General features: G+C 43.0%; 1 protein-coding gene across 1 annotated transcript; it reads right to left on the bottom strand.

Annotated features, from left to right (window-relative positions):
• Window positions 1-1,592: 1,592 nt before the first annotated feature.
• On the bottom strand, window positions 1,593-16,778 carry E2F8 (E2F transcription factor 8; the record flags this gene model as incomplete). The annotated part of the gene is made up of 13 exons (XM_079929547.1): window positions 1,593-1,775; window positions 2,132-2,526; window positions 2,643-2,775; window positions 6,294-6,825; window positions 7,068-7,155; window positions 7,457-7,660; window positions 8,257-8,307; window positions 9,153-9,290; window positions 10,942-11,103; window positions 11,323-11,637; window positions 13,582-13,738; window positions 14,085-14,363; window positions 16,764-16,778. The coding sequence occupies 13 exons, from the start codon at window positions 16,776-16,778 to the stop codon at window positions 1,593-1,595; spliced, it is 2,652 nt and encodes an 883-aa protein (XP_079785673.1).
• Between the last annotated feature and the right edge of the window lie 601 nt (window positions 16,779-17,379).

The raw sequence follows: 17,379 nt of genomic DNA, 5'->3' as shown, positions 1-17,379 counted from the left end.
ACATGCCCTCCAAGTAGGTTTATAAAAGACAAGGCAGAGGAACTTTGGGGGAAATAGTTCATATTGGCTCTCTAGTGGTGTGGAGGAAGAGGGATCTCTAGGTCAGCGTGCAAATCTGCCTCTTAGCTGTACTTGGTTGTGCAAACAAAACATGTATATTTGAAAGCTTTGAGCTTGTAAATGCTCAGATTACCCTGAAACAATGTGCTTGGTTCCTGCTAGAGCTGCTGGGCATGCATCTGGAGGCAGATGGGTAATGAACAGATAAAGAGATAAAGACATGGGTTAAGTCCTTGCATACACTGGCAGTGTGACCCTGGACTTGCTGCTTGAATTTCTGGAAGCCTCGGTGACCTCATCGCCCTAGCTTGTAGAGATAATGCCTTTAAAATGTGTAACAGTGCCTGGCACATAGGAAACAAGCAGGAAGTAGATATTACAATGATCCTTTAAGACCCTGACAAGGGAAGGCATGTGTTAATTCTTAAGGTACAATTTGTTGCATAACCAGGGGATCAGGGAGGTGCACACTTAACACATTATAGCTCGTTCCTTCTCTTGGAGCTCATGGAGGGTTTGCTGTGGTAGTTCCTTGAGTGTGGACGAAATTAGAATCCTTACTGCTACTTGCCCACCCCTGGAGCTGGGCCATTTGGAAAGTGTGGAAAGAGGACTGTAGCTGCAGCCCCTTTTCTGTTGACAACGGGACGGAAGAGGGTGGATGCTGGCCATGCCATGCCATGCCAGGGCAGGAGCATCCCAACTCACACCTCTCATTTCCAACCTCCCAGGGCGTGGTGGAAAGCCCAGGGGACTAAGCTGGCCGTCCTTGGCCAAGCAACGCTTCTCTGAAGCCATTTTCACTCTGTAAAAGTGGGGCCATGTGGAAGATCAAAAGAGGGGAAGAACGTAGGCAATAAACTTGGCATATCTAAGGAAACCCAGGATGTATTCTCCGTACTAAGAATTTGCCTCAGAGGCTCGAGAAATTTTCCTTTTCTTCCAAAAGGCCAAATGAAAAGTTAAATACATTTTAGAAAAGTTTTAATTTGAACAACTTATGATTAAAAATACATTTTATAAATAATTTTTCCATAGACTTGATTAAGTAAGGATTGTTGCGAACTTTACAAAAAGACATACTGCAACAACAGCTGAAAGAAATTACAAAAAATATAGCTACAGCCCTATTTAAAAATACAACATTGTACATCACAGCGTTTTCTTTGTGCAAAGTTGTAGAGAGCGCTGCGTTAGGCCTGTCACAGATTCACTCAAAGGGAAGTAAACTTTAACACAGTTACTAGGCATAATAGTATAGGCACAGCTGGAACAACGAATTCTTTCCCCCAGAAGTTAATATACCTCAGTTCTTTTATTTTGTAGGACTGATGGCTGAACTTAGCTTAATACAAATATATATTTTATGTGTGTATGGATATATATAAGTATGAAAACAAGTGTCTGTTTTGAAATTAAGTAAACTCCCAACGTATTTACAGCATTTTCAGAGAACGTGTTCTCCATATCAGTCTGAGGATATCATCTCTGTTAAACAACTCTAGAAGATTAAACGAGGCCGAATCTCTCAATTAATGGACATCCTCCGTTGAGACTTCCAGTTTTCGCTGTGGAACAAAGAGAGTTCCTATGGAGGTGTTATTAGCACCGTCGAAATCCACGCAGGAGGAGCCTTTCGGCTTCGTTGGTCCACCTGGGGTACGGAAGAAGCTTTCAGCCACTAATTGGGACCCTTTGGGTGTCACAGGAACAGGCTGATTGGAAAGAGAAGAATGGAGAAAAGTCAAACCCATGCAGACAGGCACACCTGGCAACCTTAGAAAACTGGACTGGAGGGACACGTCACATGATGGGAACCTCGCATGCCCTGAAATCTGCCGGCTGAGCCTGCATGAGTTTCATGTTCTCAATTATTTTTGCTAAGGTGAGACAAAAAGCTCATGATAACCCCATAAAATGGATTCCTTGGGCACTCTTCCTGGGTTTGGAAGGAAGGCAGGCCTTTAATCTCATCCCTCTCCCAAAGGAGAAAAGCAAATGTGAGTCTCCCGTGATGTTGATATTGGGGACTTAATAACCTAAGGAAAAAAATAAATGGAAATACTCTTACCTGTTGTGCCCCTGTCACTGCAACTGATTGTCCATTTGTTTGGTTCTGGCCCAGGACTGATACGTCGTACTTGGTGGCCCTTCCTTGCTGAGTGCCTGCATTTTCTGGTGTGACACTAACAGCCTCTATTCTTGGAGACACAGGAACGGTTCCAGGCCCAGGGCTGGCGGACACCTGCATACCAGGGGAGATGAGGCCCAAGTGCTGCAGAGTGAAGTTTACAACGGCTGAGCTCGGGTTCTGGACGGGAACGGGGTGGCTCGAAGTGAGAGCCGAGTTGTTCCCGACAGGGACGGCTGCCACGGAAGTTGGTGAGACCATTAGCTTCAAAGGTGTTACATGAAAAGAGGGAAAATTAACAGCAGTGAGTTCAGATGATGTCACTGGAATAACACCTGGAAAGAAAAGGGGGGAGAATATCTTAAAGCACAGGCATTTGTCCGAGAAGCATACAAGGCTTGAGTGAACTTGAGAATGACCCACATTTGAACAGTGTTTTACGTACACTCACCTGCAATCGGGGAGCTGTAGATCCTGTGGTTTGGGGAAAGTGTACCTGAGCTTTCTTTACTAGACAAAATGGACTCTGCCCCCAGGGTTGAGCACTGGGTAAGAGGGATTAGGTATCCTGATGGGAACAAGGTCTAGAAAACAAGGAGGAAGCGTTTATTTTACACACAAATATGGAAGAAAAATGGCCAAGCGCCTCTTCTGGGGCTAGTATCCCTTGGTGGTTCTCTCATCAGACTAAAGCCTCCAATGGTATGGGCCACGGGCAGGCCAGCTATAATGGCTCTCTGAAGACAATAGCCCTCCTTCCCATTCCAGTGCTTGTCCTGAATAATACAAACCATGTGTTTCTTAAATGCCATCTGTGGTCTTAGGAAGTGTCCTAAAGCTAGCACTGAACCTGCTTAAGGACAGGATTTACCCAGCACATCCCCCCTGACCCCCACCACTGACGCCCTAAGTCCTGCTACCAGACTTCTTGGTATGATGTGGTACTGTCAGAGCAAGTTTAATGCAGCTGGACACCGTAAAGGCACTGCTGTGTTATTATCTGATTGTCCTTGAATTGTGTGGGATGGTATTTCCCAAGAATATTCTGAGGGGCTCTAGTCCTATGGGATGCAAGCAGGCACTCTGCGAATCATAGTCAAATATGTTTGGAAAATTCTGAATTAAACAAAGGAAAATGGTCTTTATGACAGAATCTCTAAGGGACTTTTATGATGGCATGCATTGTTCTCCAAGGGGGCATCATGTAACATTTCCTAGGTTATTCAGCAACTAAAGTTTTGGTAGTATTAGTATTTAAGGAAAACTTTAAGAAATGTTGATTTACAGAAAGGGAATGCCAAAAATACAGCCTCCTGGCTGTTTTTTTTTTTTTTTTTTTTTTTTGCGGTACATGGGCCTCTCCCGTTGCGGAGCACAGGCTCCGGACACGCAGGGTCAGCGGCCATGGCTCACGGGCCCAGCCGCTCCGCGGCATGTGGGATCTTCCCGGACCGGGACACGAACCCATGTCCCCTGCATCGGCAGGCGGACTCTCAACCACTGCGCCACCAGGGAAGCCTTTTTTTTTTTTTTTTTAACAATGGCAGAGTGAATAGGTGCAACAGAGACCATATGGTGCACAAAGCCAAAGACATTTACTATCTGGTCCTTTACAGAAAAAGTTTGCTGACTCCTGATTTAGAGCAAAGGAATTATACTATACATTTTTTTCCCCTAGTACTTTAGGTTCAAATGATACCAAACAAACACCCTTATAATATACAAATGAAAGGGCAGGGCACCAGGGTTCAACAAATTACAGATAAAAAAGAGAACTGATTAATTCATATTAGATGCCCAATTGTCATGCAGCAAAAGCTTTAGGGAATAAAGTTACATTCCAGACCGAAATGGCCAGAGTGTTGGGTTGTGTGTGTCTGCACCATGCCTGCTGATCCTTGTACTTTTCCAAACAGAGACAGCCTACATGGGTGGCTGAGCCGCCTGAAAAGTCTGCTCAGTCTTACCAGGAGCAGGATTGGTAAAAGCGAAAAAGCAGGTCTTGTAAACTAGGGGCCCTCCTTTTATCTTCCTCTGGATCTTTCTTCTCGCCATTGTCAAAACAACAGTCTATACTTTGATCTAGCTGTTAATAGGTCTGGTCAGAATCCACAATGCTAAAGGGTACCACAGACTTTCAATTTTGTTTCTTAGATGCTTAGTTCTATTCAATATCTTTACTAGTAGGTTCCTTAAAGACTGCAGCAAAAAAGAATTTTCAAGGGGTAGATTTAGGTGTTTTACAAATAGCTGCTCTTTGCTATCTTTAATCGTACTCTCTCATGGTATGAGTTTTTCTGGTTGCCGGTTTAACTCTTTTCAAATTTCCAGCAAGACCTAAAGTACTCTAATAATAATTATCCTTCCATTTCCTACAAACTATATTCATCGCAAAATTTTTTCACCTATAATGCCAATTCCTTTTTTTAAAAAAAATTAGAACTATTAAAATAGCAGGATGAAAGAATTTGACATATTTCAACTTGCACATCTTCTCATTGAGCCTACATTACCACTCTTACCCCCCTTCCTATGACACTATCCTGTTTTATTTTCACCATACTTCTTATCATTCACTACCTGATATGTTTGTTTGTATACTGTCTTCTCTCCACCCCTAGAAGTGTAGATTCTTAGTAAATGTTTGTTGAATGAATTAACACATGAATCTCTCACTTTCTTTGTTCTGCTCAGTCCCTGCTAAAAAGAAATGGTCAAAATGAAGTCAGAGATGAACAAAGAAGCAGGGGATGTGAAAAATCTATCCAGTGAAAACCCTAATCCTGAATAACTAAGTGAGCAATAGGAGACCATTATTAAATCATACCCATTGGCTCAAAGAGATTATGGACCTCCCAGAAAATCGAATCAAGCGAAGCCTTGTGATTTTCCCCCTCGCATGGACATTAGATGCAAAATGATACTATGCTAAGATAATGGATGTTTTGAATGGTTACCATGAGGCCATCCTTAGGGAGGATTTGACAAACTCTAAAGCCTCCTTAATAACAACAGTTACAGATAATACCCTTCAGCTTCTACGGTGCCTTAAAAGGACCACAAAGCCCTTTATGTAAAACATCATGTAATAAATGCACTTAACCTCACAAAAACTGTGATATGGCCCTGGGGCAAGTGCGCAAAAGCAACCACCCCCAAAGGCAGGTGCTGGGTTTGGTTTGATCCAGAGCACAGGTTTGATCCAAAGCATATTCTCTTTACACCCAATAGACGATCAGGAAAAACTGGCAGAACAAATTCTTTATAGATGTGGAAAAACAAGATGAAGGGAAGTAAAATAACTTGAATTAACAGCAGGGACAAAATGAGAGATTAACTTCTGCTTCCACGTTTAGTGGTGTTCGTTTATTTGGTGATGCTGTCTTTCATATATAATTGTCCTAAGGGAGGAAAACGAGATAATGTATGTAAAAGTGCCTAATACTTCTGCTGTATGGTATGTGGGTAGGCATCCAATAGATGTTCATTCCTTCCTGAATAAAACTCCATCTAGGAAGAAAATTGTCTAGAACATCAAAATCTCTAGAAACCAATGCATCAAATATACCTAAAATTAGCCAAGCTAAGTTTGATTTTTCTATTTGCACAAAATGGAAATTTTGGTTTAAATTTTAGGTAGAAAGTAAAAACAGGGGGAACAATTTCTCTTCTAGGCAACGGATGCCAGTTACATGACATCAAACAAACATCAAGTAATGACTCAGAAAGCAGGAGTTACAGGGACCCTATGTGTCCATCCATTTATTTGGGGTCACGGCTGCTTGTAAATTATTTAAGACTTTCATGGCAGGTGTTTGCATTCCAGTGTGTGACGGGAGAAATGGACTTAAGGACAACCACCCGCAGTGCTTTAAAAAGAGAGCAAATAATCCCTTCCTCCAGAGGTTAAAAATGTCCCTGCCATCATCCCAGTAAGGGGATTAGCTGTCTGAGGCCTTGTTTGGATTATGGGATGCTAAGGAACAGTTCCCTGTTTTCTGAGAGACTGCTGTTTGCTCTGGTAAATTTCACAAGCCACCAGATTCTCTCCTAATCAACTGGGGAGCTCCTAAAGCTTTGCACAGTTCAAGGCTGTACTTACTGTGGAGACATTTTCAAGTCCTTTTAGGTCTTCTTTAAATTTCCTTTTGGAACCATTGTCCTCGAGCATGCTTGCCCTCTTTGAGCCTCTTTCTCCAGCAGGCTCCCTGTCTCGGTTCTTTGTACCTTGTCGCTCTAGCCCTGGCAGCAAGCTTCCAGGCCTGGCGGAGGCACTGGACTTTGGCGCATCATTGGCTGCATTCTCTGTGGTGGTATCCGTGGAACCTTTTGATCTCGTGGCGTTAGAAGAGGGGGTGGGGCAGACCGTGGGGCTCAGGCCTTGGGGCGGTGTCATCGTTTGGGCCTGGGCAGGCTGCAGGTAGATGGCATATGATGGGCCCGAAGGGGCCTGAGGTAGGATCACGGGCACTGCCGATGGCAATGGGCTGGGGATGAGAGGGACCACCCCCAGGGGCTGGATGAGGGACGGTGCTGTCATCTCTAGCTCAGCATTTGCTGGAGTGTCCAGAGGGGCCACTGGTTTGCAGTGCCCAGATCTTGCCAGTTGTACTTTCACTTTCTTTCTGGGTTCACTAAAAGACAAGATTTAAAACATGATACAATGGAAACATGTTCTCTAAAATGTTCTACCACTTCAGATTGCCCCAGATTGAAGCTATGCTTTTATGAAACTAGCAAATAGTTTCTGTAATGATTCAGTATAGAAAAGATTCTCTCACCAGTTGCCAAGGCTAGTGCCTATTCTTACGTAAAATAAGTAATCCTATCGAAGCAAATAAAGTAATGCATCCTGTTACTAAAGAGCGTTGCCTACCTTGATTGCTCTTCTAACTGCATTTTGCAAATAGCTGCGAGCTGAGCCATTTTACTGGGGAAAGGCACAGAATTCTGAGAACTCTCAGCTGGTAAAATAAAAAGAAGGTGGAGAGGATTGGTCAAAGCAAAAGAATACATGTTCACACAGATGAAACATCACTGAGGTCAAAGGAACATGCACTGCTCCCCCAAATCACCCAGCAATTAAACAATAAACCCCACAAATCACTTTTTATCCTTTAATTAATATATAGTTAGTCTTCAAGTGGGTTTGGGACTATGGAAGTTGAAACAATTCTCTAGCAAGTCCCGCGGGATCAAGTAAGCTAAAAAGTCGGATAAAAAGGAATTCTTCCGAACAGAGCCCTGACGTGATTGTAAACATACCTTTGTTGGTTTTGATAGGGCTAGTGGGAGCAGAATTTATCTTTCTCCGATCACTTTCTATGCTCTTTACCAGTTTGATGAGAGATGGGTGTCGAGTGAAGTTTGGTCTCCCACGTGCGGAAAAGAGGTTTTTGGCACAGTTCTCTTTAGAAGACCGCCTCCCTTCCAAATCAGAGGGAGCAAAAGGAAGCACTGGGCCAAGACCTGAAACAGGAAAGGGCAGTGTGTGAGTACACGGTTGGTTCGGCCTCCTTCTGGGGTATGAGGTCAGAGTGTGATTCTAAAATGATTTTAGGAATTAAACTGGCCATAGTTAATAGAGCACCTACTATGTGCCAGATACCGTTTTAAGGGCTTCACCTACAAAACCTTGTTTATCTTATTAAATAAATTCTGAGATAATATTTCACACTTTAACATCTCTGAAAGCTGTTGTATCTTATAACCAGTGGTGTGCTATAGTGTGACTGTTACTGATTTTTTCTTTCTTATTGATATATAAAACATTGTGCATCTCAGAATCAGTGGAGACTTAATCTGATGAAATATGGTGACCCTCACTACTATGGAGTGAATGTTTGTGTCCCTCCCCACTCCCCCACCCACCAAATTCATATGCTGAAACCTAATGCCCAATATGATGGTATTGGGAGGTGGGGCCTTTGCGAGATGCTCATGAGGGTGGAGCCTTCTTGCATAGGATTAGTGCTCTTATAAAAGAGACCCCCCAGAGCTCCCTAGTCCCTTCTACCACGTGAGGTTACAATGAAAAGACGGCTGTCTAGAAAGCGGGTCCTCACCAAACACTGAATCTGCTGGTGCCTTGATTTGGGACTTCCCAGCCTCTAGAACTGTGAGAAGTAAATGTCTGTTGCTTGTAAGCCACCCAGTTGATGGTACTCTGCTATGGCAGCCTGAACAGGCTAAGACACTCTCTACAACTTGGGTAGGTACTTCTCAGGAAATGCATCCCCCTTTCAGAGACATTTCATACATTAACTGACTCACGGTCTCTTAGCTTGTAGAATGTGGGCCTGGGATATGAACCTGATCAGTCTAGCCCAGAGCCTACACTGTGAATCCCTGTACCAAAGGACCTCTCTCTGTAGTTATATCCAAAATCACAATAACCTCTTCCCACTTGTGGGTGAGGAAACAGTCTTGGAGAAGTAACCTGCCCAAGGCCACAAGGCTGATAAGTATCAGAGCTGGGACTGGAACCTAAGCCTCCCTCTGCTTCCACAGCCCATGTTCTTCCCACTTTCCAGCACTTCTGTGTGGGGATCTTGGTGGAACACAAAATGTCAGAATCCCAGAGTTGAGAAGGAGACTAGAATATTGATACTGGAATGAATTCACTTCATATTCTCCATGTGCACAGACTCTGTTACGGTCACTGAGCAGCATAATAATGACAGCAGTAGTATCTTATGCTTCGTGATGCTTTCAACTTTCTCAAATCCTTTCACATACAGATTCTGCCTCCTGCACAGGATGTGCAGTTGTTATGGACCTTGGCTGCTGACGGAGCCAAGAGCTAAATTTTCCATATCGGTTCATCTTTAATTGTCATTTCAATCACTTATATATGTTCTTTACATGTGGGAGTGTGGGTAGGAAGGGAAAGGGAGAATATCTCCAAATGTGCGTTAATTCAAAATAACGGAGCAATGAATGAAAGAAAACAAATACATACCACTGGGATTTGGACTGATTTCTGGGCCTGTCCATTTAAAAGCTGGTTTTCGGCCTCTTTCCTCTGTAACGTGAACTTTCTTGATAAGATCCAGGCTACTCAGAACATTAGCTATATCATACAACCTCCTAATTTTTGCTGGGGGGGAAAAAAAAGTGTATACATCCCTTAGTGGAATAATGAAAGATCAAAGGACTTTGCTTCATAAGGACTTCATGTACATTCAAAGAGCTATCCTAACCATCAGTGTCAGAGAAAAATGCGACTCTTAAGTTATGCTAGGGACACTGCTTTAATTAAAACAACAAAAAATAGTTTTAAATATTGAAAAGACGCAGTTACTGATGATACTGAATTTTGAAATGACAAAAGTACATGTTGGAAAAGGAAAAGTGACTCAACGATATCACCTTATTGGGAATCATGTTACAGATTTTCTAATAAAAATTTACCATTGCTGGGCATCTCCTAGTGAGGATTCAGGATTATGAACAAATAGAAATACAGTATCGATGATAAATGTATTGCTTTCCTGCTTGTGATAGTTTATAAAAAGATTTATTTAATAACATAAAATATTCTATAGCCCATCAAAATTTATAAATTTTCATACTGTCCATATGTAATATGAAAAGTAGAGATTTGTTAATTCTATAAATCTTACATATCTTGAAAAGTTTTGCTACATAAAGTCTGCCTTTACTTCAGCTTGACAGTACAAAGTTACAAATTGAGCCCCTTCTTCATGGCCATGCCAGAAGGTTCTGAATCCCCTGGGGATTCAGGAAATTACACATCTGTAGTTCCTGGAATAGTTTCCAGGGCTGTGACTAACCAGTGAAATGGAGAGCTGAAAACTGGTGGCTCAGAGAAAGCGGGCAGCCCATCGGTAGTATCGGGATGTGTTTTTTGAGATGACAGATCTCCCAAGCCCATTGCCAGCATTATTGCCTTAATCTCTATTCATTTTGTCTTTATAGGGACACTGGAGATGTCTGAATATACTTTCATATACTCTTAATATACTTCACCAGTACAGCTTCCCAGGGATGGGAAGGGATCTGTGTGGTAGCTCGCAGGCATTCCCCCAGCCTCTGCTGCGGCTCGGGGCAGCTCTTCCTCACCAGTCAGCCGGGTCCCCCGAATGACCCATGTCCAGGCCAGCCTCATGCCCTACTTGGAGATCGCTAATGCCCTCAGGTGTCTGCTGAGCACTCCCTTCCACACTCTCTACTCCTTTTTGAGGGGCTTCCTGCAAAGTCTGTTCTTAGAGGCAAGGGTAGAGCTGTGTTAGGGACCTAATCTACGGTCTCTTTGCAACTTAGAGCAGATATTCTGGCTAAAACCACTTTCAAAACGGCGAACCATCTGTGCTGCAGGTCACTTCTGGGGACAGTGTTAGAAGTTACTTTCACCCTCAAATATGAGAGGCAGTGGAAAGAGCAGAGACCTGGGTTCCAGTCCCACTTTACAATTTACCGCTCATTTAGATTTCAGACAGTACAGATTCTACATGTGTAAAATGGAGACAATGTTACAGTAATAAAGGAGGTAACATTTAAGGAACTGAATAAGCCAAAGTGTCAGATAAGAGTAATTATATACGTATCTTTGAATCCCACAAGTCAGCTAAAGCAGTATCATCATGGCTTCTGGGGAGAAGTGAAGATACAAAAGCCTAACTAGATATGATCTGTTTATATAACAAATGTATTTGGAAATCAGTTAATAACCGAGATTTTATTATTTAAGAGTAGGTCCGAAAGTCCATGGCAGTCGTGCCACTTACTTTTAAACTTGCTTTTATCCAAATCTTCCACATGGTCCTCCCCAATTAAAATCTTGGCAGCAACTTCCAGGCTCACTATCTGAGGCGTTGACACCAAAAATAGCATCACAAATTTCTGGCTCATCACTCTTAAAGACTTGTCTTTGCGGCTGTTTACAGAGGCTTTGGAGAAGGAAGAGGATCAGAGAATTAAAATTCATGAAGGGACAAGTGCTTTCTAAAGTAACCAGGCTAAAAATACCACAACCTGATCCCACGGCTGATGTGCAGCATTGTCACATTAAAAGCCGCAGAAGCTTTGAGCGTGGTTCCCTAAGGAACCTCTTCTTTAGACCTCCCAGAGGTGCGCTGCCGCCTGAGCTTTTCAGCAGCAGCTCTCACCTGCCCGAAATTCCACTCCAGGAAGTTCGACAAAACACATGTCTGGGTGTCCGTTTTGGCCAGTGTTTGATTTGATGATCGGATCCTCTATACGGTAACTCTTACTAAAGTCAAACTCTTGTTCATATTCTTTCTTTTTGATCATCATAATCTGCTCGGCGTACTTGTTCTCTTCCCCGACGCTCTTCAGAGTCCCAAGGGTTTGGTTGAGGTTGTGTCGGCCGTGCCAAGTGTATCTGTTTTTGGCAAGCCGGCTCACCATGTGCAGACTCTCTAGAACGTTGACGATATCGTAAATGCGTCGGCGCTCAACATCTGCAAAGAACGAGCAGTTGTACCTTACTAGGATCAGATTTTGTAATGTGGATAGAATTGAATACCTTTTCCTTCCAGGGATTACTAGACAGTAGGTTCTGGATTATATTAACTTTATTTATGCTCAACAAAGAGTGTGAAGATGAGAAAGGCATGTCCCTGCTCTCCAAGGGCACAAATAGTTAATATGAATTAGAAAGGTGACGTTTATTGAGGGCTTCCACTGCGCCATACAGGTTTAGGACATTTTTACCCTAAACTTGTGAGGTAGGCATTATTATCCACACTTTAAGGATGAGGAGATAGAGGCTCAGGCTGGCTAAGCTGTTCACCTCAAGGCACAGAGCCAGTAAGTGGCAAAATCAAGTCTTCAGTGCTCTAAATCCCACACTCTACACTCCATTTCTTTTTTTTTTTTTTGCGGTACGCGGGCCTCTCACTGTTGTGGCCTCTCCCGTTGCGGAGCACAGGCTCCGGACGCACAGGCTCAGCGGCCGTGGCTCACGAGCCCAGCCGCTCCGCGGCATGTGGGATCTTCCCAGACCGGGGCACGAACCCGTGTCCCCTGCATTGGCAGGTGGACTCTCAACCACTGCGCCACCAGGGAAGCCCTACACTCCATTTCTTATATTAGTTCCCAACACACACACACACACACACACACACACACACACACACACACACACACACACACACACACACACACGGCTGTCATATGATAGGTACAAGGTGCTGAGATTCCTTGCTGTTCCTGGAACTTGCCAGATATGCCCCTGCCTGAGGCCTTTGTGCTGGGCTGCTCCTTCTGGCTGGAATCCTTCTCCCAGATGTCCTCATAGCTCCCCACCTCGATTCTTTTGAGTCCGTGCTCGGATGTCACCCTCTTAACAAGGCCTGACCTGACCATTTCATTTAAAATTAAATTGCAAATTGCAAAGCACACCCCTAGCACTCCAATCCCCCTCTACCTTGGTCTACATTTTCTTTTTTCCACAGCACATATTACCTTCTAACATATATCATAATTACTTACTTATTATGTCCTTTGCATATTATCTATTGACCCCACTAGAAAGCAGGTTCCACAGGAGCAGGGATTTTGTCTTTCTGTTCGCCAATGCCATCCCAGCTGCTACAACATTGCCTGGCACATAATAGGTGATCAGTAGATACCTGCTGAATTAAAGGGTACATCCTCCATAGCTACAATGAAGTGTATGTGAAGAGATGAATCTAAATAGCATATTCTTAAAATATGAAATAAAGTTGATATGTATAAACACGTATGAGAAGGACAAAACTTTCTTCGCAGGGTGATAGCTAGATATTAAAATATCCTGTATATCTCTTCACAGATCCAGATTATCGTATTTTCATGACTCCAAAGGTATACCAAGTTTGCCACAGACTCCTTTTTAGCTGTAACTAGATTTGAGTCCATGAAGAGAGGAGCGAAAGGGGGCAGGGGAACACAGTAACTTTTGGCAAACACAAAACATTCAGAAAATGCACTGGTTCTCAGAGTAGCGCTGAATGGCAGGGAGGGCTAAAGCCCTGCTCCCATGCCCAGAGGCCGATCCTCATTGTAAACTGTGAAGAAACCATTCCACAGCCTGGCTCCAGTGAGAAACAAGACCCAAGTTCAGAGTTGTAGCTGTTTATGAAACAAGTCATAGAACAATGGTGCCTCCCTTTAAAGCATCAGAGCTTTCGAAATGCAGTCAGAGCAATCTCCATTGTGATTTTCTGCTTCTGTTTTAAGACTTAACTGAGACTGGAAACTGTATGCGGTTATTCTTAAATTAATAGGGCTTTACAGATGGATAACTTCTGTGTGGGCTTGTGTCATTACAAACACTGGCTAGATGAGTGTGGGTCTGAAGAAGTCAGTCTATGAAGTCCCTTTAATGATTAACCATTTCGGTGAGCTCTTTGCATACTTACTAAGTTCCTCGGCTACTTCATCAAGACAGATGTCGTTATTCACAGCAGGGTTGGGATAGTTGGGATATCGAGCTAAGAACTTATGACACAACAGTCCTAAACTTTTCTCTTTTCGACTGGGTTGGGATTTCTCATATTCGTCTCCAGATAAGTGTTCCTACAAAGAAAGATGTAAATAATGTCTTATTCATAAAGATTTATTGGGGGCATCTGCGCTCAATGACTAACACTTATACACATGGTTTGCTTCAATAGCTACAAAATTGGAAAGAAAAGGTGTGGAGCCAGGATAAATTGCTTGACAGATCTGAAAGGGAAGAAGTTCATAAGTAAGTCACAGGTTCAGAATTCCCAGGGCTGTATTTGATGGGGTCCAGACCCCTCCAGGGCTCTGAGGGGGGTGATGCTTTACACTGCTAGTGCTTCTGCAACAGCTTCACACTGCTCCCCCGACCCCCGCTCCCCAAATCCCCCAGTCTCCACCCAGGCCTCTGAAAACCTACATGTAAACAATCTCTGGCCTCAGGTAATCCATTTCCGTTGTCAAACAAACCCCTTTTCTGATCTCTGTAGCGGATCTCTGGGCTCACGGCACTGATTAGCATTTTTAGGTTGGCTGTTGGTGTCCACGGTTCTCCCTGGGAGATCTCCTTGGGCTTGGTGGGTGTGGTTAAAGGGCCAAAGTCAGGTTGGATCTCCGCCAACACTATATTTGCTGCGGTGGATTCTTTCAGAGGTGTTTTCACCAGTCCCCTTTTATGTGGCTCGAAAAAGAGATTTTCCTGGTTCAAAACAAGTAAATTATTAAATCCACTGTATAAAAGGATTTATCAGATAGCTTTTGACTCTAGAAATTGTATAAATAGAATAGTGCTAAGAAAAAAATGCCTAGTGAGGTTGTCGAGTTGATTAAATTAGTGACTATATTCCAATGATCACGTTGACACTTGTCCATTCTAATAGCTAAATTTCCCATTTTTAACTTTTCAACAAAGCATGGACTTAAACTTTTCATCTTATGTTCCAAGAATTTAAAAAGAAAACTTTAAGACTTATAATTTTTTTTTTTTTTTTGCAGTACGCGGGCCTCTCACTGTTGTGGCCTCTCCCGTTGCGGAGCACAGGCTCCGGACGCACAGGCTCAGTGGCCATGGCTCACGGGCCCAGCCGCTCCGTGGCATGTGGGATCTTCCCGGAACGGGGCACGAACCCGTGTCCCCTGCATCGGCAGGCGGACTCTCAACCACTGCGCCACCAGGGAAGCCCAAGACTTATAATTTTTAAAAATTTGATTTTGAAATAACTTTAGATTTAGAGAAGAGTTGCAAAGATTGAGCATTCCCGTATACCTTTCACTTAGCTTCCCTTAATGGGACTGATAATTTTAAGTGATCCCAAACTCCTCGGAGTGACTTTGACTTATGACACTGTAATAAGTAAACGTCTCCACGGCAGAAACCATGTCCCATTCATCTGTGTATCTAGCACAATGACTGCATGCAGTGGCTACTCAATAAAATACCACTGATGCAGAAAAGTCAGAGAGCCAAGGAAACAAGGGTGAGGGCTAGCATATGGTCAGACTTGTTGGCAAAATCCACTGGGGAGCAAAATCCAGAGTGCCTATGAGCAGCATTTCCGACCAGAGAAGTCTGCTCTTTGAATATTTAACCTTTTCACTTTACAGATGGAGAAAATGGAACCCAGAGAAGTAAAATTAGTTACCTAAGACCACAAAGCTGGTTCCTAGCAGAGGCTGGACTGCCACTGAGAAACAAGGGGGTACATTATTAATAGCTGTTCATACTTAAGACTGATGGAGACTATATTTCTTCTACTTTTGGCCACTGGTGACTTCACACATTCCTACCACCTGTATCTATTTTATTTTTATTTTTAAAAAGTTTGATTAGGATGTTTATTATCATGTTTTTATTAACAGCAACAAAAGATGTTTGTCTACAATTTACAATGTACAATGACCAGTCAATCCCCCTCTTGCATTGCTGTGCATTAACTGTTCTGTTTTAATGGAAACACTGAGAATACATCTATATCTATAAGAAAATGCTTAGGATGGCAATAAGCGAAAGAATAGAGACTCACTAATTCTTTTTTTTTTTTTTTTTTTGCGGTACGCGGGCCTCTCACTGTTGTGGCCTCTCCTGTTGCGGAGCACAGGCTCCAGACGCGCAGGCTCAGCGGCCATGGCTCACGGTCCCAGCCGCTCTGCGGCATGTGGGATATTCCCGGACCGGGGCACGAACCCGTGTCCCCTGCATCGGCAGGCGGACTCCCAACCACTGCGCACCAGGGAAGCCTGACTCACTAATTCTTCAGTGACTTTAGGAACAAAGATTAACGGGACTATTTTATATGTCTGTGACTCTTTAGGATTTATCAAGTGCTTTTCCATTTGTGTTTTCATCCAATCCTGTAGTTCTATTCTACAGAAGAGGACACCCAGGCTGAGCGAGGTCACACAGGACTTGAATCTGAATCTCCTCCATCCAACTATGGTACCCTTACATGGAAGTCAGTGTGATGGACCCAAGGGGGGGACCCTCCCCTGATGGTGCACTTGAGAGGTGCTGATCCAAGAAGGGGATTTTTCTCAGGGCTGCTGTCCTTTGCCTCTGACCATCAGAAGCAATAGCAATTCTCTTATTTGACTACTATCTAAAACTTTTAGGAAATTTGCATATTTCATTTTTTTTTTTAACCTATCAGTATTTGGACATCAATCAAGATACCCCTCACTGACAGTGTCCCCTATAGTTAAAAGAGACTGGTGGTTTGGTAGAAAATGATCTTAACAGGAAATCCAATCTCAAATCATGTCAAATGCCCTTTCTGAATTCCTATTGTTCAAGAATCCTCAGAAATATCATAAAGCAACTAACAAATTTTATTATTCTTAAAAATACCTTTTCTCTCTACTTTATCTCTTTGAAATTTCTACCAAATCATAAAAAACTAGAAAGAGTAATCCTAGGTAATTTTCCCCTCTTCAAAAATTAAATTTCCCTTCCTTCTGGGTTTTTATAGGGGCTAACCAAAAAAGGATAACCAAAAAAGGATGCGGCATTAGTAAGATATTGGATATTGAAAAATCATGGAGCTAAATCAGGATGATGTTGCATTTAAAACTGCAAGGATGAGTATTGAAGCTAAAAAGGTACCTTTTCGTTCTCCATTCTGTAAATTTCTCATACATTTAGAGTTTCTTTAAAAATGAAAAATCTGGATTTCCTCCCAATATCCTGATGGTTCAAGTAGTCCAGGTAGTCCAATTAAAAATTTTAATATCCTTAAAGAAAAAAGGAAATAGAAAAAGTTAAAAATAAAAGCCATAGATCTGTTGAAAATAACTTCATGGACACCACAGGCTACTGAAACAAAGGCTAAAGAAAACTGACAAACTACATTTACATTTTATTCCCGACCACAGACAGCCCCACGGGGCAGAGAACTCCATCAAACGCCTGTAAATTCCTTCAGCTAACCGATCTGCTGTCATGAGACTTCAAGCAACCCACAGAATTTCCAGTGACAGCCCTCTCCCACCTTTAGAGAAGGCAAACCATTCTCCAGACCCCACCGAATTGACTGTAGCAAGCACAAGCACCCACCTGTTCACAGATCAGAGCTCGGGACTCAGAGCATGAGCCCAGGTTCCGGCTAAGCAGCCACAACCCTAAGTATCTGGATAAAAGTCTGCATCTAGATGTCTGATTTTCTCCCTTGACACACACGTGCATAGGCTCAGCAGTAAAGTCTTGGGAAACAGCTTGATAG

Source organism: Stenella coeruleoalba, assembly GCF_951394435.1.
Source record: "Stenella coeruleoalba genome assembly, chromosome: 8".
Classification (NCBI taxonomy): domain Eukaryota; kingdom Metazoa; phylum Chordata; class Mammalia; order Artiodactyla; family Delphinidae; genus Stenella; species Stenella coeruleoalba.
Note: the sequence above shows the minus strand (reverse complement) of the source record. Positions and strands in the feature narration are given on the sequence as shown.